General features: G+C 36.5%; 1 protein-coding gene across 2 annotated transcripts in view; it reads left to right on the forward strand.

Moving 5' to 3' along the window:
• The window catches only part of NELL2 (neural EGFL like 2), a 361,767-nt gene extending 342,688 nt beyond the window's left edge, over positions 1–19,079 (forward strand). For both annotated transcript variants that reach the window (XM_061129495.1, XM_061129499.1), the window contains exons 18-21: positions 4,930–5,123; positions 7,034–7,210; positions 8,642–8,866; positions 18,366–19,079. In XM_061129495.1, the coding sequence (XP_060985478.1) occupies positions 4,930–5,123; positions 7,034–7,210; positions 8,642–8,866; positions 18,366–18,416 (647 nt within the window). In that variant the 3' untranslated portion in view covers positions 18,417–19,079. The remainder of the gene's footprint in view (positions 1–4,929; positions 5,124–7,033; positions 7,211–8,641; positions 8,867–18,365) is intronic.
• The last annotated feature ends 2,016 nt before the right edge of the window (positions 19,080–21,095 follow it).

The following is a 21,095-nucleotide window of genomic DNA, read 5'->3' on the forward strand; positions in this document are numbered from 1 at the left end:
AATCATGTTGATTATATTCTTTGCAGCCAAGATGGAGAAGCTCTATATGGTCAACAAAAATAAGACTGGGAACTGACTGTGACTCAGATCATGAACTCCTTATTGCCAAATTCAGGCTTAAATTGAAGAAAGTAGGGAAAACCACTAGCCCATTCAAGTATGACCTAAGTCAAATCCCTTACAATTATACAGTGGAAGTGACAGATAGATTCAAGGGATTAGATATGATAGACAGAGTACCTGAAGAGCTATGGACAGAGTTTTATAACATGGTACAAGAGGTGGTGATCTAAACCATCCCTAAGGAAAAAAAAATGCAAAAAGGCAAAATGATTGTCTGAGGAGGCCTTACAAATAGCTGAAAAAAAGAAGAGAAGTGAAAGGCAAAGGAGAAAAGGAAAGCTATACCCATTTGAATGCAGAGTTCCAAAAAATAGCAAGGAGAGATAAGAAAGCCTTCCTCAGTTATCAATACAAAGAAAATGAGGAAACAATAGAATGGGAAAGATAAGAGATCTCTTCAAGAAAATGAGACATAAAGGGAACATTTCATGGAAACATGGGCACAATAAAGGACAGAAACAGTATTAAAAAGCAGAAGATATTAAGAAGAGGTGGCAAGAATACACAGAACTATACAAAAAAGATCTTCATGACCCAGAAAACCACGATGGTGTGATCACTCACCTAGAGCAAGACATCCTGGAGTGTGAAGTCAAGTGGGTTTTAGAAAGCATCACTACAAACAAAGCTAGTGGAGGTGATGGAATTCCAGTTGAGCTATTTCAAATCCTGAAAGATGATGCTGTGAAAGTGCTGCACTCAAGATGCCAGCAAATTTGGAAAACTCAGCAGTGGCCACAGGACAGGAAAAGGTCCATTTTCCTTCCAATCCCAAAGAAAGGCAATGCCAAAGAATGTTCACACTACCTCACAATTGCACTCATTTAGCCTACCAACAACGTAATGCTCAAAATCCTTCAAGCTAGGCTTCAACAGTATGTGAACAGAGGGAAAGGCAATGAGTAAGTAAAGTGAAAAAAAAAAAAGCCACCAGTCTTACAGAACATCTCTGGGAATGGCAAGCATCAGGGAAAGAGTGAAATTGTTAGTCAGTCAGTTGTGTCTGACTCTCTGTGACCCTGTGGGCTATAGTTCACCAGGCTAATCTGTCCATAGAATTTTCCAGGCTAAAATCCTGGAGAGGGTTGCCGTTTCCTTCTCCAGGGAATCAGGGAAGGGATGTGTTAATCTCTTCACAGGCGGACAGGGTCCCATTCTCTGTGAGCTGAACAAAGGCACTTTAGTTTAACAGTCAGGCATGGGCAGAACCTCCTTAGATAGGCCATTATTGTATGATTATGATAACAGCAAGGTAAAACAAGTCAAGGAAATAGCTCCAACATGGAGTCAGAATTGGTTCTTCTCTGCAACACTACCACTCCCTATCAAAATCTTGGCCTTCATTATGTAAATAGCATCTACCAAATTTTCCAAGCCAGAAATCTAATCATTCATGACCCCTTTCTCTCCTTAGTCTCTGAAGCCAGCAAATCACTAAATGGCTTTGTCTTTGTTGTTTCTATGTGTGCATCCCCACTGCTATGACTCAGTACAGCATTATGCCTAAGAACACAGACTTGGAGCCGACTGGGTTCCCCTCTGTGCTCTACCTATACCTTACTACCTATGTGATCTTGAGAAAGTTATGCAACATGTCTATGCCTCAATTCCCTGATCTATACAATGGGGATTATAATTGTACTTTTCACGGTTGTTGTGAGGATTAAATGAGTCATTATATAAATGTACTTAGAATTTGGTGTTTACTTTTATTATATGACCATCTCTTTCCTAGAATACTGAACAGTCTACTAATTGGTCTTCTAATTGAAAGTTCTAATCCATACCTTAAGTCCCTTTTCCAAAATGAAGCCAATGGAATCTTTCTAAAATGGATATGTGAATAGTTTTTTTTGCAGTTCCCTAAAAGGACATTTGATTGCCTTCATTATAAGGTTCAAATTTCTTATAACATGACCTTTCAATGAGCCCTGAGAACCCTTCAGCATGTCTCCCACTTCTGCTCTCCCTGGGCATTTAAGTCATACCAACACTTCTGATTCTCTAATACACTTAATGGCTCTGATCTTTGGGGCTCAAACACACTCTTCCCTCTGACTAGACCACTCTTTACCTTCTTTTTGCTTCCCTAAGTCTTTTTCCAAAATGTTTTTGCCACACCTGGAGAATGTGTATGTGGGCAGAAAAGAGTCAGAAAGAGCTACCAGTGTGATGTTGTTCAGTCGCTCAGTCATGTCTGACTCTTTGTGACCCCATGGACTGAGGCATGCTGGCTTCCCTGTCCTTCTCTATCTCCTGGAGTTTGCTCAAATTCATGTGCATTGAGTCGGTGATGCTATCTAGCCATCTCATCCTGTGTCGCCCCCTTCTCCTCCTGCCTTCAATGGTTCCTAGCATCAGGGTCTTTTCCAATGAGTTGGGTCTTTCCATCAGGTGGTCAAAGTATTAGAGCTTCAGCTTCAGTATACTAGTGTGATAGGAAGCAAGTAAATGAAATTTGTCAGGAAGAGGGAAGGACCTGTGTCAGAAACTGCTGTCAGCTGAAGACAGGAACTGAGACTTGACCACTGGCTTTGACAACATTATTTCTCTAATCGCTCACTAAAGAAATAATCAGTATTTTTAAAGTTGGAATTTCTATATACTATAGTATAATTTTCAAAGCAGAATATATACTCTTTGTGTATATGTAATGTAGGAATCTTACAATAAAACTGTATATAAAAATAAACTCCAAAATTCTATTCTACCATTCAGTTGAGAATAGCTTCTGCATTGAGAAACCCAGTATAGATAACAAGCAAGAAAGGTAAGTTCAAATTAATTCAAATCCCATAGGATAGCAAAAGGTAAGCGTTAGTCCATTATGATGTTTCTGCTTAAATATTAATATTTCTCCAGGTATGACAAGTACATGCCAACCATTGTTGTAAGCAATGTTTTATTCTATTTCTTTATTGTTAATATACTTTCAGTACCTATTCTCCTTGTACCTGAAAATCTTCTCTTCCTTGTCTTCTTCATCAAATCCAAGGACTTTCTCTGCTTTTAACCAAACAAACAAATCTGTTAGTAGAAATTTTATTTTAAATGTCAGGCAAAGTGAAATGATTGTTCAAGTCCAGCCATTTCCATTAATGGAATAACGTCCTTATATTAGTGGATATTTAAAGAGTGAAATATGTAAAACATATATACATGTAATGGATATTAAAAATATATTAAGAGGTATTTGTAGAGATTGTGGTCAGAGAGACCAAACAACTGTGATTTGTGGTGTTGTTTTTGCTTCCTATAATTGCTAATTATAAGAATATTTAATGGAGACAGATATCAACTCTGAGGATACTTTATTATTCCAAATAGAGCAAATATAGATCTGCTATATAAAGTTCATTTCCTCACCAAGAGAAAAATTTTTTTGAATCTGATGTACACATACATATCTGATATATAGGTGTATGTATTAATACAATTATATAAATGTATTTTTTAAGATTTTCATGTATTCTCATGCTGTTATTTTTTTATCATGGTCTTTTTCATCCAGTATTATCCTTGACAAATCAACCTATAATAAAGTTTACTATAGCTGTAATAGAAACCTTTTCAGCTATCATCTAAATTCATTGGTTTTGTTGATAGGAGAACTTATAAAAATCAAACTACATAGAAATAATCATGTAACTTATTGTCAGGAATGCATATATAATAGAACTTAAATATTTAGAAATTGAAATGTGGCTAAAATATAATCTTGACTTGTTCATTTCCTCTACAATGTTGAAATCAAACCATTTAAGGAAGATAGTTACTAAATCCTATAATTTTGAAGGAAAATCAGTGTATGTTCTGCTGGTTAAAAGCTATACATTCCATCTTCTGTCTATCCCACTTTTCCTGCTGTGAATTAATTCTTTTTTCTTGACCTTTACTCAGATGAAATAGGAAATAACTCCTTACTGCCACTCATACAATATCCCTGGAATGATTTTGGCTTATGACCTTTAAATGATGGGAATAAATAAAATGAATCACATCTCCTCGCTTGGACCTGATCTGTGGGTCAACATATGTTTGCTTTTCATCTGTATGAAAATGCTTTAGGCTATGATTGCCATGGAGTAGGTGAAGTCAGGTGAAGAATGGGCAGGTGCCAATTGAGTCAGGCAGGAGATGAAATGATGATAAAAAAATGGGAAAGCTGAGAAGTGGGGAATTCTTTGTAAGAGATGCTGATTGCTTGTGATCACTTGCGTTTCCGTGGTTGAAGGGCGGGGTGTAAGGGCAGTGTGCAAACGCCTGGACCATTCAGGGAAGAACAGCTGAGCAGAATGCTGGAAAGAGCTTACCTGGCAGTGACAACAGCTGTGAGAACAGGGCTTGAAACGGGATGAAAATGCCTCAGGGCTTCCGTAACATTTCATCCCCCATGAAGAAGGGGTTTTCTGGAAGCCCCTTTTTAACATTGAGGATGATTTTGCCAATTAAAAAAAATAGGCACTTTTAGAATTTCCACTGCCGAACTGTTTGATACATTGAGTCCTATCCTTAACGTTTAAAAAAATAAGTGTTTCATAAAGCCTAATGATATTTACAGAGATGTAAAAGTTGAAAATCTAGCCAAGGTTATTTGGTGTTTGAAATCAAGTATGATAATATTTCCCTGTGAAATCCCAAGATCATTAACATTGCTTTACTCAGTTTAATAGGAAATACATGCCAGTAAGATGAAAATTAATTTAGAGTAGAATGCTTTATGTCAGGAGACAACTTGGCTGATCACAGTTATTTGAAACAGAGCATATTCCAAGCACATTGCCTGCTGCTTTTTCTTGGCTGTAGATATTGACGAGTGTGGGACTGGGAGGCACAGCTGTGCCAATGACACCATTTGCTTTAACTTGGATGGTGGATATGATTGCCGATGTCCTCATGGGAAGAACTGCACAGGGGATTGCATCCACGATGGAAAAATTAAGCACAATGGTCAGATTTGGGTGCTGGAAAATGACCGGTGTTCCGTGTGTTCGTGTCAGGTTGGTACAAACAAAACATTGTAACCATTTTTATCAAGATGTAATTTGCATGTATTTCAAGTGTACAGCTTGATAAACAAATCCATACATCTGATTAACCTCTGCACAATTAATATAACATAACATTTTCATCTACCCAAATTGACTAGCCTCTGCCCTTTCTTAATCCCATAGCCCCAGACACAAGTAAACACTGTTTCCTGTTTTTATAGATTAGATTTGTATTTTCTACAGCCTCATATAAGTGGAATCATATAACACAGTTGGCCTTCATGTATTCAGCCAACTGTGGATCAAAAATACTTGAGAAAAAAAATTCCAGAAAGTTCTGAAAGGCAAAACTTTCATTTTCCTGACCCCAGCAACTTTTTACATAAGTTTTATATTAGATTAGATATTATAAGTAATCTAGAAATAATTTAAAGTATATCAGAAATTATGTATAGGTTATATGCAAATACTATGCCGTTTATAGGGGACTTGAACATCCATGGATTTTGGTATCCACCTGCAACCTGAAAATAATCCCCCAGGTATATGAGATGAAAACTATACATATTCTTTTGTGTCTGACATTTGTCTCAGCATTATGCTTTGACACTCAGTCATATTAATTACCTGTATAATTAACCCATCCCTTTTTATTACTGAATAGTGTTCCCTTGTACAGAAATACCACAATGTGTTTATCTATTCAGTGATAAAATTTTGATTCTAACTAGGCTAATGTTTTTATAGTCACAATATCATATTTGAATGAATGCATAAATGAAGCCAGAGTGAACATGCTATGGCCTGCAAGTGAAAAAACACATATTTGGGTTATATTTCAGTTTTAGAGAGGTGTTCTGTGTACCCAGTTGATAATAGAAATTTAAATTATAGCTAAATAATAATACCGAGAACTCAACTATTATTAAAGAAATTGATAACAGCTTGTACAAATTATAAGGTTCACATATCTATAAACTTAGTAATATGTAAAACTTGATGACTACCTACCAAATATAAACATACAGTCCCTTACACAGAACAAACTGTAGTTAGTATTCAAATTACAAGTACATAAAAATTTATATATACATACACAAATTTATTTGCACATAAGAGCCATGCAGTGGTTATCATTCTATACTGGTTATTTCTGAAAAAATTCTTTCCAATCAAGTCATTTAAGCAGTAATGTGCAGAAAGAAAATTGGAAGTTCTCCAGCTTGAATAATTTTTAGGTGTTAGCTACAAATAGGAATTTTAAAGAAAATCAGCTATATTGAGAAAACAGTGTGAGTTATCTGAAACTTCCAAATCAACACCTGAAATTACAGACATGGTGCTGATGCTCAGTCACTCGGTTGTGTCTGACCCTCTGTGGCCCCATGAACAGTAACCCACCAGGCTCTTCTGTCCATGGGATTTCCCAGGCAAGACTACTGGAGTGGGTCGCCATATCCTCCTCCAGGGGATCTTCCTGGCCCAGCGATGGAACCCATGTCTCTTGCATCTCCTGCATTGACAGGCGGATTCTTTACCACTAGCGCCACCTGGGAAGCCCAATTTTAGGTATATTATGTAATATATATGTATATATAGAGAGAGATATAATTATGAATATAGATATATTATGAATATATCTATATATATTCCCCTGGAGGAGGAAATGGTAACCCACTGCAGTATTCTTGCCTGGAGAATCCTCATGGACAGAGGAGCCTGGCGGGCTGTGGTCCATAGGCTCACAAAGAGTCGCTCGTGAATGCAGTGACTTGGCACAGCACAGCACGTGTGTGTAATGTGTACATAGATGTTTATATACACAGGCACTCCACATGCAGACACACCCACATACATGTGATATCAGTATACTGAGAAACAGAGGCTTTCGGTAACGACTTTTTCTCCTTGTCATACAGAATGGATTTGTCATGTGTCGACGGATGGTCTGTGACTGTGAGAATCCCACAGTTGATCTTTTCTGCTGCCCTGAGTGTGACCCAAGGTTGAGCAGTCAGTGCCTCCATCAAAACGGGGAAACCTTGTACAATAGTGGCGACACCTGGGTTCAGAATTGCCAACAGTGCCGCTGCCTGGTAAGTCTGGCTTCCTGAAGTTCAGGAAACGTTCAGCCCAGAATCAGAACAGGAAAGCAACCTTCCCTGCCCCTCCACCAATATTTAGTAGCTGGCCATAGCGTTGGAAGTTACAGAAGGTGAACCTAGTTATGATGACAAGGTGAGGGTTCTGCATCCAGGACCTGAGAAGGCGTATCCAGGGGTAGATGCAGTATACCATGCCATGTCAGTCTTTCAGGACAATCTCCAGAGTGCCAAAGAAGAAAAGGCTGTCCTCACTTTCCCAATCCACTCAGCCTAGGTTTACTTAAAGACAGTTATGAACAGAACAATGGCATTCAAAAAAATCCTTTTTTCCAAGTAAACCTTTTGTTAATCCGTTTCTGTCAATTATGCTCTGACTTAAAAAAAAACAAAAACAAAACCTTTTTTCTTTCTAAAAATTGTTACTGTCAATGCTATTCTGGCAGGAACCCTGTTTTACACATTTGCAGTAAATATTAGAATGTTAGAGTTGAATGTATGTATGTATGAAACTTCTGCTAGAAACAATAGGTTAAAAAGAAAATAAAGACTTGGTAAGAAGACCCCAGTCATTTTTCATGTGGCTGAATTTTTTGCTTCTTTCTATGGTGTAAATGAAACTTCATCTACATGTCTTTATAGAAGAAAGTTTCATAGATACTAGTCTTAAAGTTAGGACTAGTTTCCTTTCTATTTGTGTGAGAATATTTTTAAGGCAATGCTTTTTTGTTGCTTTCTTTTTATACTTTCAACCAAAAATCAATTGAAAGAGCGAGGTCAGTTTTGTGCCTGAAGGCTGCTTTCATCTCCCAAGTCCATGAGATTCAGAATTATGAAGAAAATAGGAAATAGGTGGGAACTAAATTTTAAAAGATCCAATTCACACAATTTTCCCATGTGGAATAAAAATGACTGAAATCAGCTCCTAGTTTTGTTTTTTTTTTCTTCCCAAAGTCCATACACTGAGAAATGTATAAATGAACAAAGAAAAACTGTCAAATTTCCTTCATATTTCAATTTACTTTCTTGTCAGTGAACAAAACTTTCTTTTTGCAGAAGGGAATAAATGAGAAAGTAGGGTAAAAGATTGAAAGGAAGAAAAAAGCATCTCATAGGCAAAAAAGCTAAGTAAAAATCTCTTCTGTAGTAAACAGTTCTTTGTCATGGGAAAGAGAGGACATGCCCATTTGCTTATTTTAAGAGAATTGGTTTTTGCTTTCCTGTATTGCTATTCTTATTTAACCCATAAGGGCTGTTTCATAATCCATCTACAGTATAGATCTCATGTGTGGATTCCCTACATTCATGGCTGTGAAGGTCTAAGTATGAATGTCCATCAAAGAAATTGAGTAACTGAGTATTCAGTAGACACTACGTTCCCTCCCTCTCTCTCCCACTACCCTTGTCCATCTGCTTTCCTTATAGCAAGGGGAAGTTGACTGTTGGCCGCTGCCTTGCCCAGAGGTGGAGTGTGAATTCAGTGTCCTCCCCGAGAATGAGTGCTGCCCGCGCTGTGTCACCGACCCTTGCCAGGCCGACACCATCCGCAATGACATCACCAAAACTTGCCTGGACGAGATGAATGTGGTCCGCTTCACTGGGTCCTCTTGGATCAAACATGGCACTGAGTGTACTCTCTGCCAATGCAAGGTAAAACCCACTATATTCAAGTAGGGAGCACTTGGCCAGCTGTGCCCAGGAATCATAGCTATTAATGTGGCCAGTGAGAAGCACCTTCCTTCCTAGTTACTGCTCAGAGCTGGGAGGAGGACCACTCAGCTTAATTAGTGCCAAAGCTGACTGACCTGTGCATCCTCTAAAGCATGTTCAGGGAGAAGGAGGTGCTTGGTCTGAAACCAGAATGATGGTTATTTATATCACTGAAACAGAAAGAACTTATGTAAATTGCCCTAAAGCGCCTAACTATACACATCTTTTAAAAAAAATAATACAACACCAAGATTCATGTTTCTTTCATGATAGAGGACAATATTATTTTATTGATTTTTATCTAGTCTTTTTATGATATAAGATATATCAACAAGGTAAACATACTGTGTTTTCCAAAGTGAAAATCAATATGGCAAAAATGGGCATATTTCTTGGTTTCTTGTGGTCAGTTACATTGAGCTGAAAAATTTAGGACTACTTGTTTACCATATTTTATTCCTACAGCTGGAGAAAAATCATTATAAAGATTTTTCTTTTTATTCTCATAGGAAAATAAAGCATTATGTCTTTTACTTCACTGAGAACAAAAATACTGATAATGTAGACAAGGTATATAGAATTCAAAAATGGTGACAAAGTTGAAAGCTTTTTACTTTGATTATTGTTCCTACAAATATTTGATTCAGTGGTCACTGTACTTCAGAGTCAAAGTTTTAGAATCAACACTAAAATTAATAATCTGGAAAGCTTAACAACAACAAGAAAGCAAAGATGTCAGATTTTTCCCAGCATAGCACAGCCAGATATCTCTTAACTGCTCTGGTTCTTTAAATGAACATTTGCATTTAAAAATTTTTTTCAGTAGAGCAATTTAATTCTGATTCACATAGTACAAATTTCTTACTAGAATGACTTGATGTAACAGGACAAAGAAATATGAAATGCTTTAAGTTTGAGATGCTATTATTATCTATTTCACACCGAAATTTCTAGCTCTTTCAATCAATGCAATTTGTCAATCAAGCACAGCTTTTTGGGAGGAACATTTAATGCAGTCTTCTAAAAGTGCATTAGCACATTTGAAAGTTACTTTTACTTCAGAAAGTTACTAGCAATGTATATGCAGTGCCACTTTAATATACATTTAATATGCATACATTTGAATGCATTTAGTGGTGCATTATCTAGAAACTTCAGCATTAATGATTAATAGGGAAATACTTTCTGACATTTAATTGCCAAAGATATTTGAGTCTCTTTACACTCTTAACCTACTATTAGATTATTGTTCTGACCAGTGACAACAAAAATATATACTGAGTGATGCAATGTAAAACACACCAGATATAGCTCAGACAGATACTTTGAACAAGAAAAATGCAATCAGTAATAGGCAGCAAACATTACAGTATTTTCTGGGGGTAAAGAGTGTGAATGAGCTTGTCATTCACTGCCTTACAAACAACTAGGATTTTTTGACTCCTAGTAGAAATGTTTCCAGAAAGTGTATTTGGCATTAAATTCATTTCTTGTCAGATAACTGCCATTTCTCAGAAGTTACTATTTGAGGCCATTTCCTTTCTCCCTTCTTATTAAGTTGAGTTATAAGAGTATGCTCAATGCTACCAAATGTGTCCCTAATAGTCATTTTATTATATTTATTTTTTGCTATTTTAAAAATAAGATTTATGCCAAATAGGCTTAAGAGATTGCATTGGAGGTAAGCATTCTTCACAATTCGATACTGTCAGAGCACTATTTGCCTTTACTATCTCTCCATCCTACCACATCTGACTTATTGGTGTAGTCCATAAATACAAGTTGAGTGGGGTATTGTGCCAGGGTAGAATGATAACCAAAAACAGCAAAAATTGTTCCTGGAAATTTTTTCCCAGCAGGTTATCGTCTAGAGCTCTGCTATCTGGTACTGTAGTCAGAAGCCATATGTAGCTATTTAAATTCATTGAAATTAAATTAAAAATCCAGTTCCTCAGTCACACGAGCCACATTTCAAGTGCTCACATGTGCTCATGGCTATCATAGTAGACAGAGCACGCAGAGAACAATTCTATCATGGCAGAATATTCTATAGGAAAGCACTGGTCTAGAGGTGAAGAATGGGGCATCTGAAATCAGGCTACCTGGATTCAGAGCCTGGTCCACCACACTAGCAATGTCACCTCAAGAGACGTTTATAAATCTCTCTGTGACTCCGTTTTTCTCACCTAAAACTTGGAATAATATTACTTACATAAGAATAATGATATTACCTACTTGAGAACGTTGCTTTAAGAATTAAGTGAAAAGGTCCCCACAAAAAGTTTCCTACACGTTTCATACACATTCAGAATAAGTGCTCAATATGTTGGCTATTATTATTGTTGGTAGTGGACAACAGAAACATTAAGTCATGAAATAGATAGAGACAACATTACTCACTGTGAAGGATGCTCTGAAGGAAGAATGAACTGTGCTTAGAGGCTCTCCAACAAGTGAACCAATTTTACTTCCTGAGGAATTAAGAGTTAGCTGGGAGAAATAGGGTTAAGAGCTTCCCTTTCCTTTTTAAAGATGCCTTTAAATTTAAATTGCTTAGATTTAAAAAAAAGAAGTTTCCTTCATTCAGAAGTTGAACTCGCATCAGAAATGAATTACTAATACTATCTTTCCCAAATCTGATAGAGGCTACACCACTCTAGAGAACTTTCAGGTAATCGTGCTTTGCGCTCCAGGCAATAAAGAGGGAGGTACCCAGTTGATAAATAAGGAAGGAGGAGATATTAGAGGGTCAGGCAAAAATACTGGAATGGGTTGCCATATCCTTCTCCAAGGGATCTTCCCAGCCCAGGGGTCGAACCCAGGACCCCTACATTGTGGGCAAATTCTTTACCGTCTGAGCCACCAGGAGGCAAATAAAAAGTGAAAGTGTTAGTCGCTCAGTAGTATCCAACTCTTTGCGACCCCATGGACTGTAGCCGGCCAAGCTTGTCTGTCCATGTAATTCTCCAGGCAAGAATACTGGATTGGGTTGCCATTCCATTCTCCAGGGGATCTTCCTGACCCAGGGATCAGAACCCAGATTTCCTGCATTGCAGGCAGATTCTTTACCATCTGGGCTACCAAGGAGCAATATAGTCAGTAGAGCTTTGTAGATCAAAAGAGAAGAAAGGATTATTCTATAAATACTGGAATGACTGGATAGCGATTTTTAGGGATGTAAGTTATATATACTATTATGCTATGTATCAAAATAATTCCCAGGTGGGAAAAGTGTTAGATATTAAAAATAAATCAAAACAAAGATAAGTAATCAAATAATTATCAAAATTCTAGAAGGAAGATGCCTTTTCTAACTTAAAAGTGATAAAATATACCTCACAAAATTTAGAGCTTCTATAGATAGACAAAATTAGCAAAGTATAAAATTGCAACTAGAGACTGGAAAAAACATGTTCAGCAGATATGTCTTTAATTAGATTAAAAACATGAAAATTAAAAATACTTATTTTCCCATAAATAACGGAGAATGAATAAACAATTCACTAAAAAATACAACTGTTAAAAAAGAGGAGAGCATTCAGCTTTTAAATAATTGAAACAAATATAAACTAACATAATGATTTATTATTTCCACATACTACAGTAAAAAAAAAAATTCACAATAATTTCCAATGTTAACAGTGATGTAGTGGAACTGTAGTTCTTTTGCAGTGTTAGTGACATTGAAAAAATACAATCAAGAGCCAGACATATACCTTCTAGTCCCATCCCCATCTCCACAGAAATATCCAGAAAATTTTATTAATCCTGAGTCTCAGAATCCAACCAAAAGAAACTATCTGAAATATGGAACAAACTATGTGCATCATAATATTCACCTCAACATTAATTGGCATGCAGAATCAAAAAGAAACCAAAATACCCAACAATGGAAAAATGGTTAAATAAACTATGATGAGGGCATGGCAACCTACTCCAGTATTCTTGCCTGGAGAACCCGCATGGACAGAGAAGCCTGGTGGGCTACAGTCCATGGAGTCGTGAAGAGTCAGACACAACCGAACAGCCAAGCACACAGCATATGATATAACATAAACTCCGGGAGGCAGTGAAGGACGGCGAGGTATGCAGTGCTACAGTCCATGGGGTCGCGGAGTGGGACACGATTGAGTGCCTGAACAACAACAAAATGTAGCATATAATACTACAACTGTGCATTATATATATGATTGCATCATTCAATCATTCAAGTACCAACAATGCTTATAATGAAAATTAAGATAAAAATACTCTGTGATTATGTATGCACTTTGATTACAAGAAGGCTGAAAATAGAGAAATATGAAATGAAATCTATGCTGCTGCTGCTGCTGCTAAGTTTCTTCAGTCGTGTCCGACTCTGTGTGATCCCATAGATGGCAGCCCACCAGGCTCCCCCGTCCCTGGGATTCTCCAGGCAAGAACACTGGAGTGGGTTGCCATTGCCTTCTCCAATTATATTAATTTTTATGTAGATTATTTATAGACAGGGAAGCCTGGTGTGCTGCAGTACATGGGGTCACAAAGAGTCAGACATGACTTAGCAATTGAACAACAATAACAATTTATAGCATGTATGTGTACATGTATTATAATTACACATGTATTTATTCTGTTATATAATTTATAAACATTAATGTATTAATAACTGTTTTATAAAGCTTATATTAAATATATATGCTAATAAAATTTTTTATGCTTTGTGTATATTATATAAAACATTTTACTGAAAGCTGGAAGTCAACTTGTCTTCTAATCTTGATTTTATAGAGTTTAGTATGCAAAGACTGATGAGGACTTCTTTACCAATAAAATATAGCCAGAAATAACAGGGTGTTAAGGAAACTTACTGTTATTGTGTAAAAATAATTAGATTTTTAATGTTGTGGCAGTGGATGGTTACTATTCCTAGCAACCTAAGTTTCAGTGGATCACCTTTTATTCTAGGTTTTATCAACGTAATGTTTGTTAAAGTGAAATAATAGCTATTTTGTGCAAATGTTTTAAGTTTGATGAATCAAAATATAGAATATATTCAACAGTCTAGAAAGTACCTTTTTGCCCCCTTCTAGGCAATACCTATCCCTATAGGAAACCTCAATTTTATTTCATTACAACAAGTGTATTTTGCCTATTTAAAAATTCATATGTGTATCACACAGTATGTATTATTTTATGTCTAATGGTGATTTGACCAGTTTATCATTATGTAATGTCCCTCTTTATTTCTAACAAGATTTCTAGATAAGAAGTCAGTTTTGTCTGGTACTTATTTAACCACACACCATATTGTTTTGATTCATCAAACTTTCAACCAGTCTATAGTTTTATATTTAGAATGCATATTTGTAGATAATATATAAATATTTCTTACTTTTTAATCCAGTGTGACAGTTTCTGTCTTTTAACTGAAATGTTTAGCCAATTTATATTTGATATTGTTTTTGATATTTGTGTATTTAGGGGCCACCATTTTGCGATTTGTTTTCTGCTTGTTCCGTGTGTTGTTTTTTTTATATTCTTACGTATCCAGGGAAAGTATCCACTTGCTTTCCTTCTGTTTATTTTTATATTAGTTTTATATAAGTTTTTCTATTATTCAATTTTAATTTTTCTTTTAGATTCTTAACTATAACTCTTTATATTGTTATTTTTTGTTGTTGGCCTATGCAACAACTAAAATAATCATATAACCAAAAACCTTTGGTTTTTATAATTTTGACTATGATACACTTAAGTGTGATTTTTTTTTTTTGTCTTTGTTCTCTTTGGAATTTGCTGGGCTTTTTGAATATCTAAGTTGATTTTTTTTTTTCACCAAATTTGAGAGAAATTCGGCCATTGTTTCTTTAGATATTTTGTCTGCCACACTTTCTTCCTCTTATTCTCCCGGGACTCCAATCACACATGTGTTATATGGTTTAATATTACCCTGAAGGTCACTGAGATTCTATTTTTATTTCAATCCTTTTCTCTTTGTTTTAAAGACTGGATTATTTCTATATTATTTTTCAAATTTACAGACTATTTCTGCCATCTCTAATCTTCTGTTAAGCCCATCCAATGAATTTTTCATTTCAAATACTGTACTTTTCAGTTCCAGAATTTTTATTTAATTTTATTTTTAGTTTCATTACTCTGCTGCAATTTACAACCTTTTCATTCATTATAACCTTTTTTTTTTTTCTTAACATCTTTGTACACATTTGTAATAGATACTTTCTAGTCTTTATCTGGGTTTCCCTGGTGGCTCAGACGGTAAAGAATCCGTTTGTAATGCAGGAGACCCAGGTTCCATCCCTGGTTCGGGAAGATCCCCTGGAGAAGGGAATGGCTACTCACTCCAGTATTCTTGCCTGGAGAATTCCATGGAGCCTGGTGGCTACAGTCTTTATCTGCATTTACACCAACTATGAGTCATTTCTCTTTCACTACTTTTTCCCTTGATGAGTCACTTTGTTCTGTTTTTTTCACAAAGCTAATAATGGTTATGGTTTATTGGATATTGTGGACAATATGTAGTATAGGTCCTCCATTCTGCTAGCTTCCCCTGAAGACTATTGTTGTTCTAGCAGATTTCAAATTACAGCCAATAAACGTGCAGTTGAGAAGGCTGGACTTTATGTTAGTTAGATCTATTCCAGATGTGCCCTTAGTTCTAGGGTGAATCTCTTAATCTTGAAACTGTTTTGTTCCTAAACATGAAAGCCTGAAATTTTTTATCAGTCCCTTCTAACTTGGTAGGACACAGATTTTAAGCACTACTACCCACAGGGAGCAGCATCTGAAATATCTACTCAGAGCTTTCCAACTTCAAGCTGTGACTCTCTGATTGTCTTTTTAGAGTCTCCTCTGCAATTCAAAGACCAGCCACTGATTTGAGGGGAGTTTACATGCTGATTCATTCCCTCCTTTCTAAGATATTTCCTTCTGAATTTCCAGGCACCTTGGCAGCCCTAAATGTTGCCCTCCAACATCTGAAGCCTATCAGATTGTGGCTTTCTGCTTGAGTTGTAGTTATCCTAAGTTTCACAGACTAGACAGTGCCCTAAGGAAAAATGCCAGGTAGAAATGAATCTCACACAATACATTTTCCTCCTTTCAGAGATTGAAATTCCTCCAGTGTCTGCTTGCTTTTAGTCACTAATTCATTGGTTTAAATAATTTTTATATTTTGTCCAAACTTTATAGTTATCCATATGAGAGATAGTCTTGTGTAAGTAACTACGCCATTACTGAAATTGGAACCCCAGTGGAATATTTTATTACTCTTTCCTTATATCAACTAGGTTTCCTTAATTGAGGAGCTATCAATGGCATGATCTGTAGCATTCATGTTCCTATAACAGAACATACTGATAGGGAATAAGAAAAACACTACTCGAAGATTTGGGGACATACATCTTCTCTTCCTAAAATCTACTTATACTCCAGAAATTTCCCTAACTCTTTCTGCTTAAAACCCATACAATCTGAGGAATTGACATTCTTGGGAACTGGTACACCTCTCCCTTCATTGGGTCAGTGAATTGGGAAAGATCATGTGACCAGGTTATGGTCAGACGTCCTCAGCCTCTGAGCATAACAACAAAGCTTTAAAACCCTGCCAGAGAGCTAAGAAATGGTTGTCTGTCACACTATTTTGCCATCAGAGTAAGAATTCTGCTTAATAACAATTTTAAAAGAAAGAGGATTAAGTTAAATTGATAATATTCTTCTTGGATATAGACTGTCTTTTCTCTCATTTGGTAAGCTTCAACAAAGGCTAAAGTATCAAAGTCCTTTCTTAAGTTTTATCTGAACCTTTTGGTTTTATCATATTAAGGTCTGATACATTTTCAATCATGTAAAGTCAATTATCTGACAGAATATATCAAACAGAAGATGAGTTTTAGAGTCAGACTAGCCTGTATTTTAATCCCAGTTGTACCCTTATATTAGCTGTGAGATTTTGGACATGATATTTAAGCTTTCTGATCTTCAGTTTCTGAACCTAAAAATCATCACTATTAATAGTGATCCTACTGGGAATGCTCTGAGGTTGAAATTAGATAATGTACTTAAAGTGTCTGGTGAAGTTTCTGACACAGAGTATGCACTCAAAAAGTAGAAGGATATTATCATCTTGTGATTGTGGTAACAACACTAACATTATCGTTATTATTAGTGAGCCAGTGGAAGAAAGTAAGAGTGCAAAATTTCAAAAGAATAAGATACAATTTTTTTTCTTTTCTGTAATACATTATACTATTTTGGCTGTCGTCGTTCAGTTATGCTACATCGTGTCCAACTCTGCAACCTCATGGACTGTAGCACACCAGGCTCCTCCATCCTCTAGTATCTCCCAGAGTTTGCTGATGCTATCTAACCATCTCTTCCTCTGCCACCACCTTCTCCTGTTGCCATCAGTCTTTCCAATGAGTAGGCTCTTTGCATCAGGTGGCCAAAGTTTTACAGCTTCAGCATCATTCCTTCCAAAGAATATTGAAAGTTGATTTCCTTTAGGATTGACTGGTTTAATCTCCTTGCAATCCTGGGGACACTCAAGAACCTTCTCCAGCACCACAATTCAGAAGCATCAACTCTTCGGTGTTCAGCCTTCTTCATACTATTTTTTATACTATTTTAGTACTTTGTTATAAAAACCAACTATGCTTATTTGGCTCTTCCCTGTTTTCCTCACCTGATTGCTACAGTTTTCTTCACCAGCTTAGAATTCTTGCCAAGACAGAACCTTTTTAGGCTTCTTAACTAAACAGAACTCTTTTCACTTTAAAGCCTTTACTTATTCTGTTCCCTGTGCTCTTGGTATAACTTTTCACAGAACTATCTTGAGGTCTTGGTTTAAACATCACTTCTATATAGAATTCTACTCTGGCCACCTAATCTAAGTAGCCAGGCTTTTTATTAATCTCATAACATCACAGTGTTTTTGCCTGGAGAATCCCAGGGATGGGGGAGCCTGGTGGGCTGCCATCTATAGGGTCGCACAGAGTCGGACCCGACTGAAGTGACTTAGCAGCAGCAGCAGCGGTTTGTTTCTTTTCTAGCACTTTTTAGAATTTTTGATTGTACAGTTGATTGTTAATGGATAAAACTCTAGGCCCTGTCCTGTGAGAGTAGCAAGCACGTCTGCTCTATTCATCAGCATGTCTAGGGCTCAGGTTACTCGGTGCTTATTTTGTGAATGGGCAAATACAAGAACAAATGTGGTCTGAGAGAGTGCCATGGAGTAAGTAAAGCTAGCCTATGATTTACCACAAATTACTGGCCATAGTTGGTTTTTAAGCGAGACATGAAAAGTGATTAGGACATTGAACTTTCAGGCGCATATAAATAACAAATAAACCATTCAGTTATGTTATGTGTAACAATCAGTGAGTACTGACTAATGGCTTAAAAATTCATACTGTGCCTTTTTCCCCTGTCTTTTCTCTAGAATGGCCACATCTGTTGCTCAGTGGATCCACAGTGCCTTCAGGAACTGTGAAGTTAACTGTCTCACTGGAAATTTCTGTTTAAAGAATGTTCTTTCATTAAAAAGACCAAAAAAAAAAAAAAAGGTAAAACTTAAAGTGGATGATTTGTGGGCAGCTAAGTGCAGCATTGTTATTAGCTGAGTGAACTTTCAATTATGAAATTCATGGAGCTTGAGAAAATCACAAAAGGAAAAGGCTTGGGGCAAAACTGGACCAGAATTCCACCTCAACGGTGTCTGACGTCAAACATGTAGGAGAATGGGTGTGAAATACATACCATGACATCGTGACCCCTGGACATAAAGCCTGAGCTAATGGGAGCTTTGGAAGCCTCTGGCTTCACCGGTGCAGAAAATACTCCTCTAGATCAGAATCTTCATGAATCAGTTCAGTTCTTCACTGCAAAAAATTAAATGTAAGGCAGTGAATGAGTTCTATTTTCAGAAGCAAAGCAAAGAAGCTGTAACATGTTATATGTACAATATACACTCTGAGAAGAAATCTGAAACATTATTGTCATGATAAAAATAATGCACAGGCATGGTTACTTAATATTTTCTAACAAGAGAACTCATCCCTATTTCCTTGTTTTACGCACTTAATATTTGGTTGAATTTGTTCAGTATAAGCTCGTTCTTGTGTAAAATTAAATAAATATTTCTCTTACCTTATAACATGTCCCAATGTTTGCTTGATGTGTTCCTTTTCCCCCACACATTCTTCCACATACAAATTGTTTTCTAGTTCTGCTGATGAAATACTCCCAACTCCCAAACTGAAAGGTGATTTTTGCTATATTACATGCCTAAACGGGGGGTGTGAAGGAGACCTTTGTTCTGCCTCTGTGGATTCGCTAGGTTGCCTTTTACCCTACCTCATATCCTGGGGACTGACTTATGTACATCATATTAATAGGTTCTCTTGTCCTCTGAATTCTGATTCAGACTGACTAGTGGTGACCACCAGCAGGATTTCAGAAAAAGAGTTTGGCTCTTCACCCTGCTGGCTCCTCTCGGGTCAGGTCACTGCCAGATTAGCTGTGTCAGTGAAGGCGACGTCTCCTGACAGCTGGCCCTCCCTGTTCAGCTACTCTCTCCCAACTTCTGTTTGCTTCTTCTGGCTTTAGGGATGATAACAACTCTGGCTGCTTTGTCTTTGTGGGTACCTGCTCAGTTTCTTGTTTTCCCTGTTTCCTTTCGCCTCTTTAGAAATGGTCCCTTTGTTAAACTCTCTTTAATTAGCCAGCTTGAGCGTGCCATCTGTTTCCTGCCAGGACTCTGACTGATGTCCATAAGGAAAGGAGTATGTGAGGGTTGGGAATCTCTTCAAAAATTCGTCCTTCACAGTTTGATATAAAACTTTAAAGAATCCCAATGTTAGGAGGGATTATGATATTACATGTTAAAATTTTTGATGCACCAGAATCTCAGGAGGAAAAAGTAAACTTACAGATGCTCAATAGTGATGGTAAATACAATATTGCCCTATTCGTATGTTTTGCACTAGGGTGAAAAAGAAACACAAATATTATTAAGTTTTAGTTGCATAGAGACTTCTTTAAAGGAAAGAATGGAAGTGGACAAGATGTAACTCCCACAAGCTATGGAAAAGGTAAAGTGGCATTTAACTGCCTTTCCCCCATTGCTATGAAAATAACCTCATAGGAGCCGAGCTAAAGGATAATTTATAAATGTCTTAATACTTTGGCATATGTAGTATTTACTGAATGTGTCAATTCAAGTATCTCTCAGTATTCCCTGGACTTATAAATGCTTTTTTCTGCAGCCTGTTTATACTTGACTAAAAATTTCAGCAAAGCATAAAGTTTATTTTGAGCAGGTATTATTTACTGTGGAAACTAGCAATTTAGTCTCCAAAAAGATATTAATTTGAAAGTTTTTCCACATATTTTTTCCTTATATAGATTTGGGATTTCATATAAATCTCCATAAAAATATTTTTTATTGATACTTGCTTTTCTGAGAAAAGTATGAAATATGTGCATTTGCATGTGTGTGTACTTGTATCCACACTCACAGTTTACATCCATATACTTGGATATACTCATCAGTTAGATGTTTTATGCCTTCTAGAAGGAGAAACAAGCTGGAATTGCACACTCCCACTCTGTCATAAGTGTAGGGCCCTGAGTGTATTGGTGGTTTTCAGAGCCTGGTTTCTATAGACTTCTGAAAGAAAGAGAACTCATAACATTGAGAAGAAAAGAGGGAGAAAATAAGATTATGTTCTTCCAAGGACTATTAAAGCAATAAATGTGTTCAGATTGAATTTTTTACTTCAAGGTTTATCCCATAAATAATAGATACTCAGGAGAATTGCTGTTTACCCAGGCGAGCAGTAATCAATTGCTTCTTAAGGACTTTGTTCTTTGAAAAAGAGGTTGTTAAATGCCCTATTTCTTACTCTGGAGATAATTGGCAAAATGCCATGGTTGAATTATGCCAATGTTGTGGGGAAGTGAGAACCAAGAAGCATGAATTTAATTTGGGGGTGCTTGGCTCTTTTAAGAGCAGCCTTTGGTGGAAAAAGTCTTTACTACATTTCCTTTATTTTCCCTTTTCTGAAAGAAAAAAAAACAAGAATATTTGAATATGATTCTTTGGTCATTCATGAATGATAATCCATGTCATTTGTCATCCTTTTCGAAAGACTACCATATTGCTATTTCC

This window comes from Dama dama, chromosome 3 (assembly GCF_033118175.1).
Source record: "Dama dama isolate Ldn47 chromosome 3, ASM3311817v1, whole genome shotgun sequence".
Taxonomy (NCBI): domain Eukaryota; kingdom Metazoa; phylum Chordata; class Mammalia; order Artiodactyla; family Cervidae; genus Dama; species Dama dama.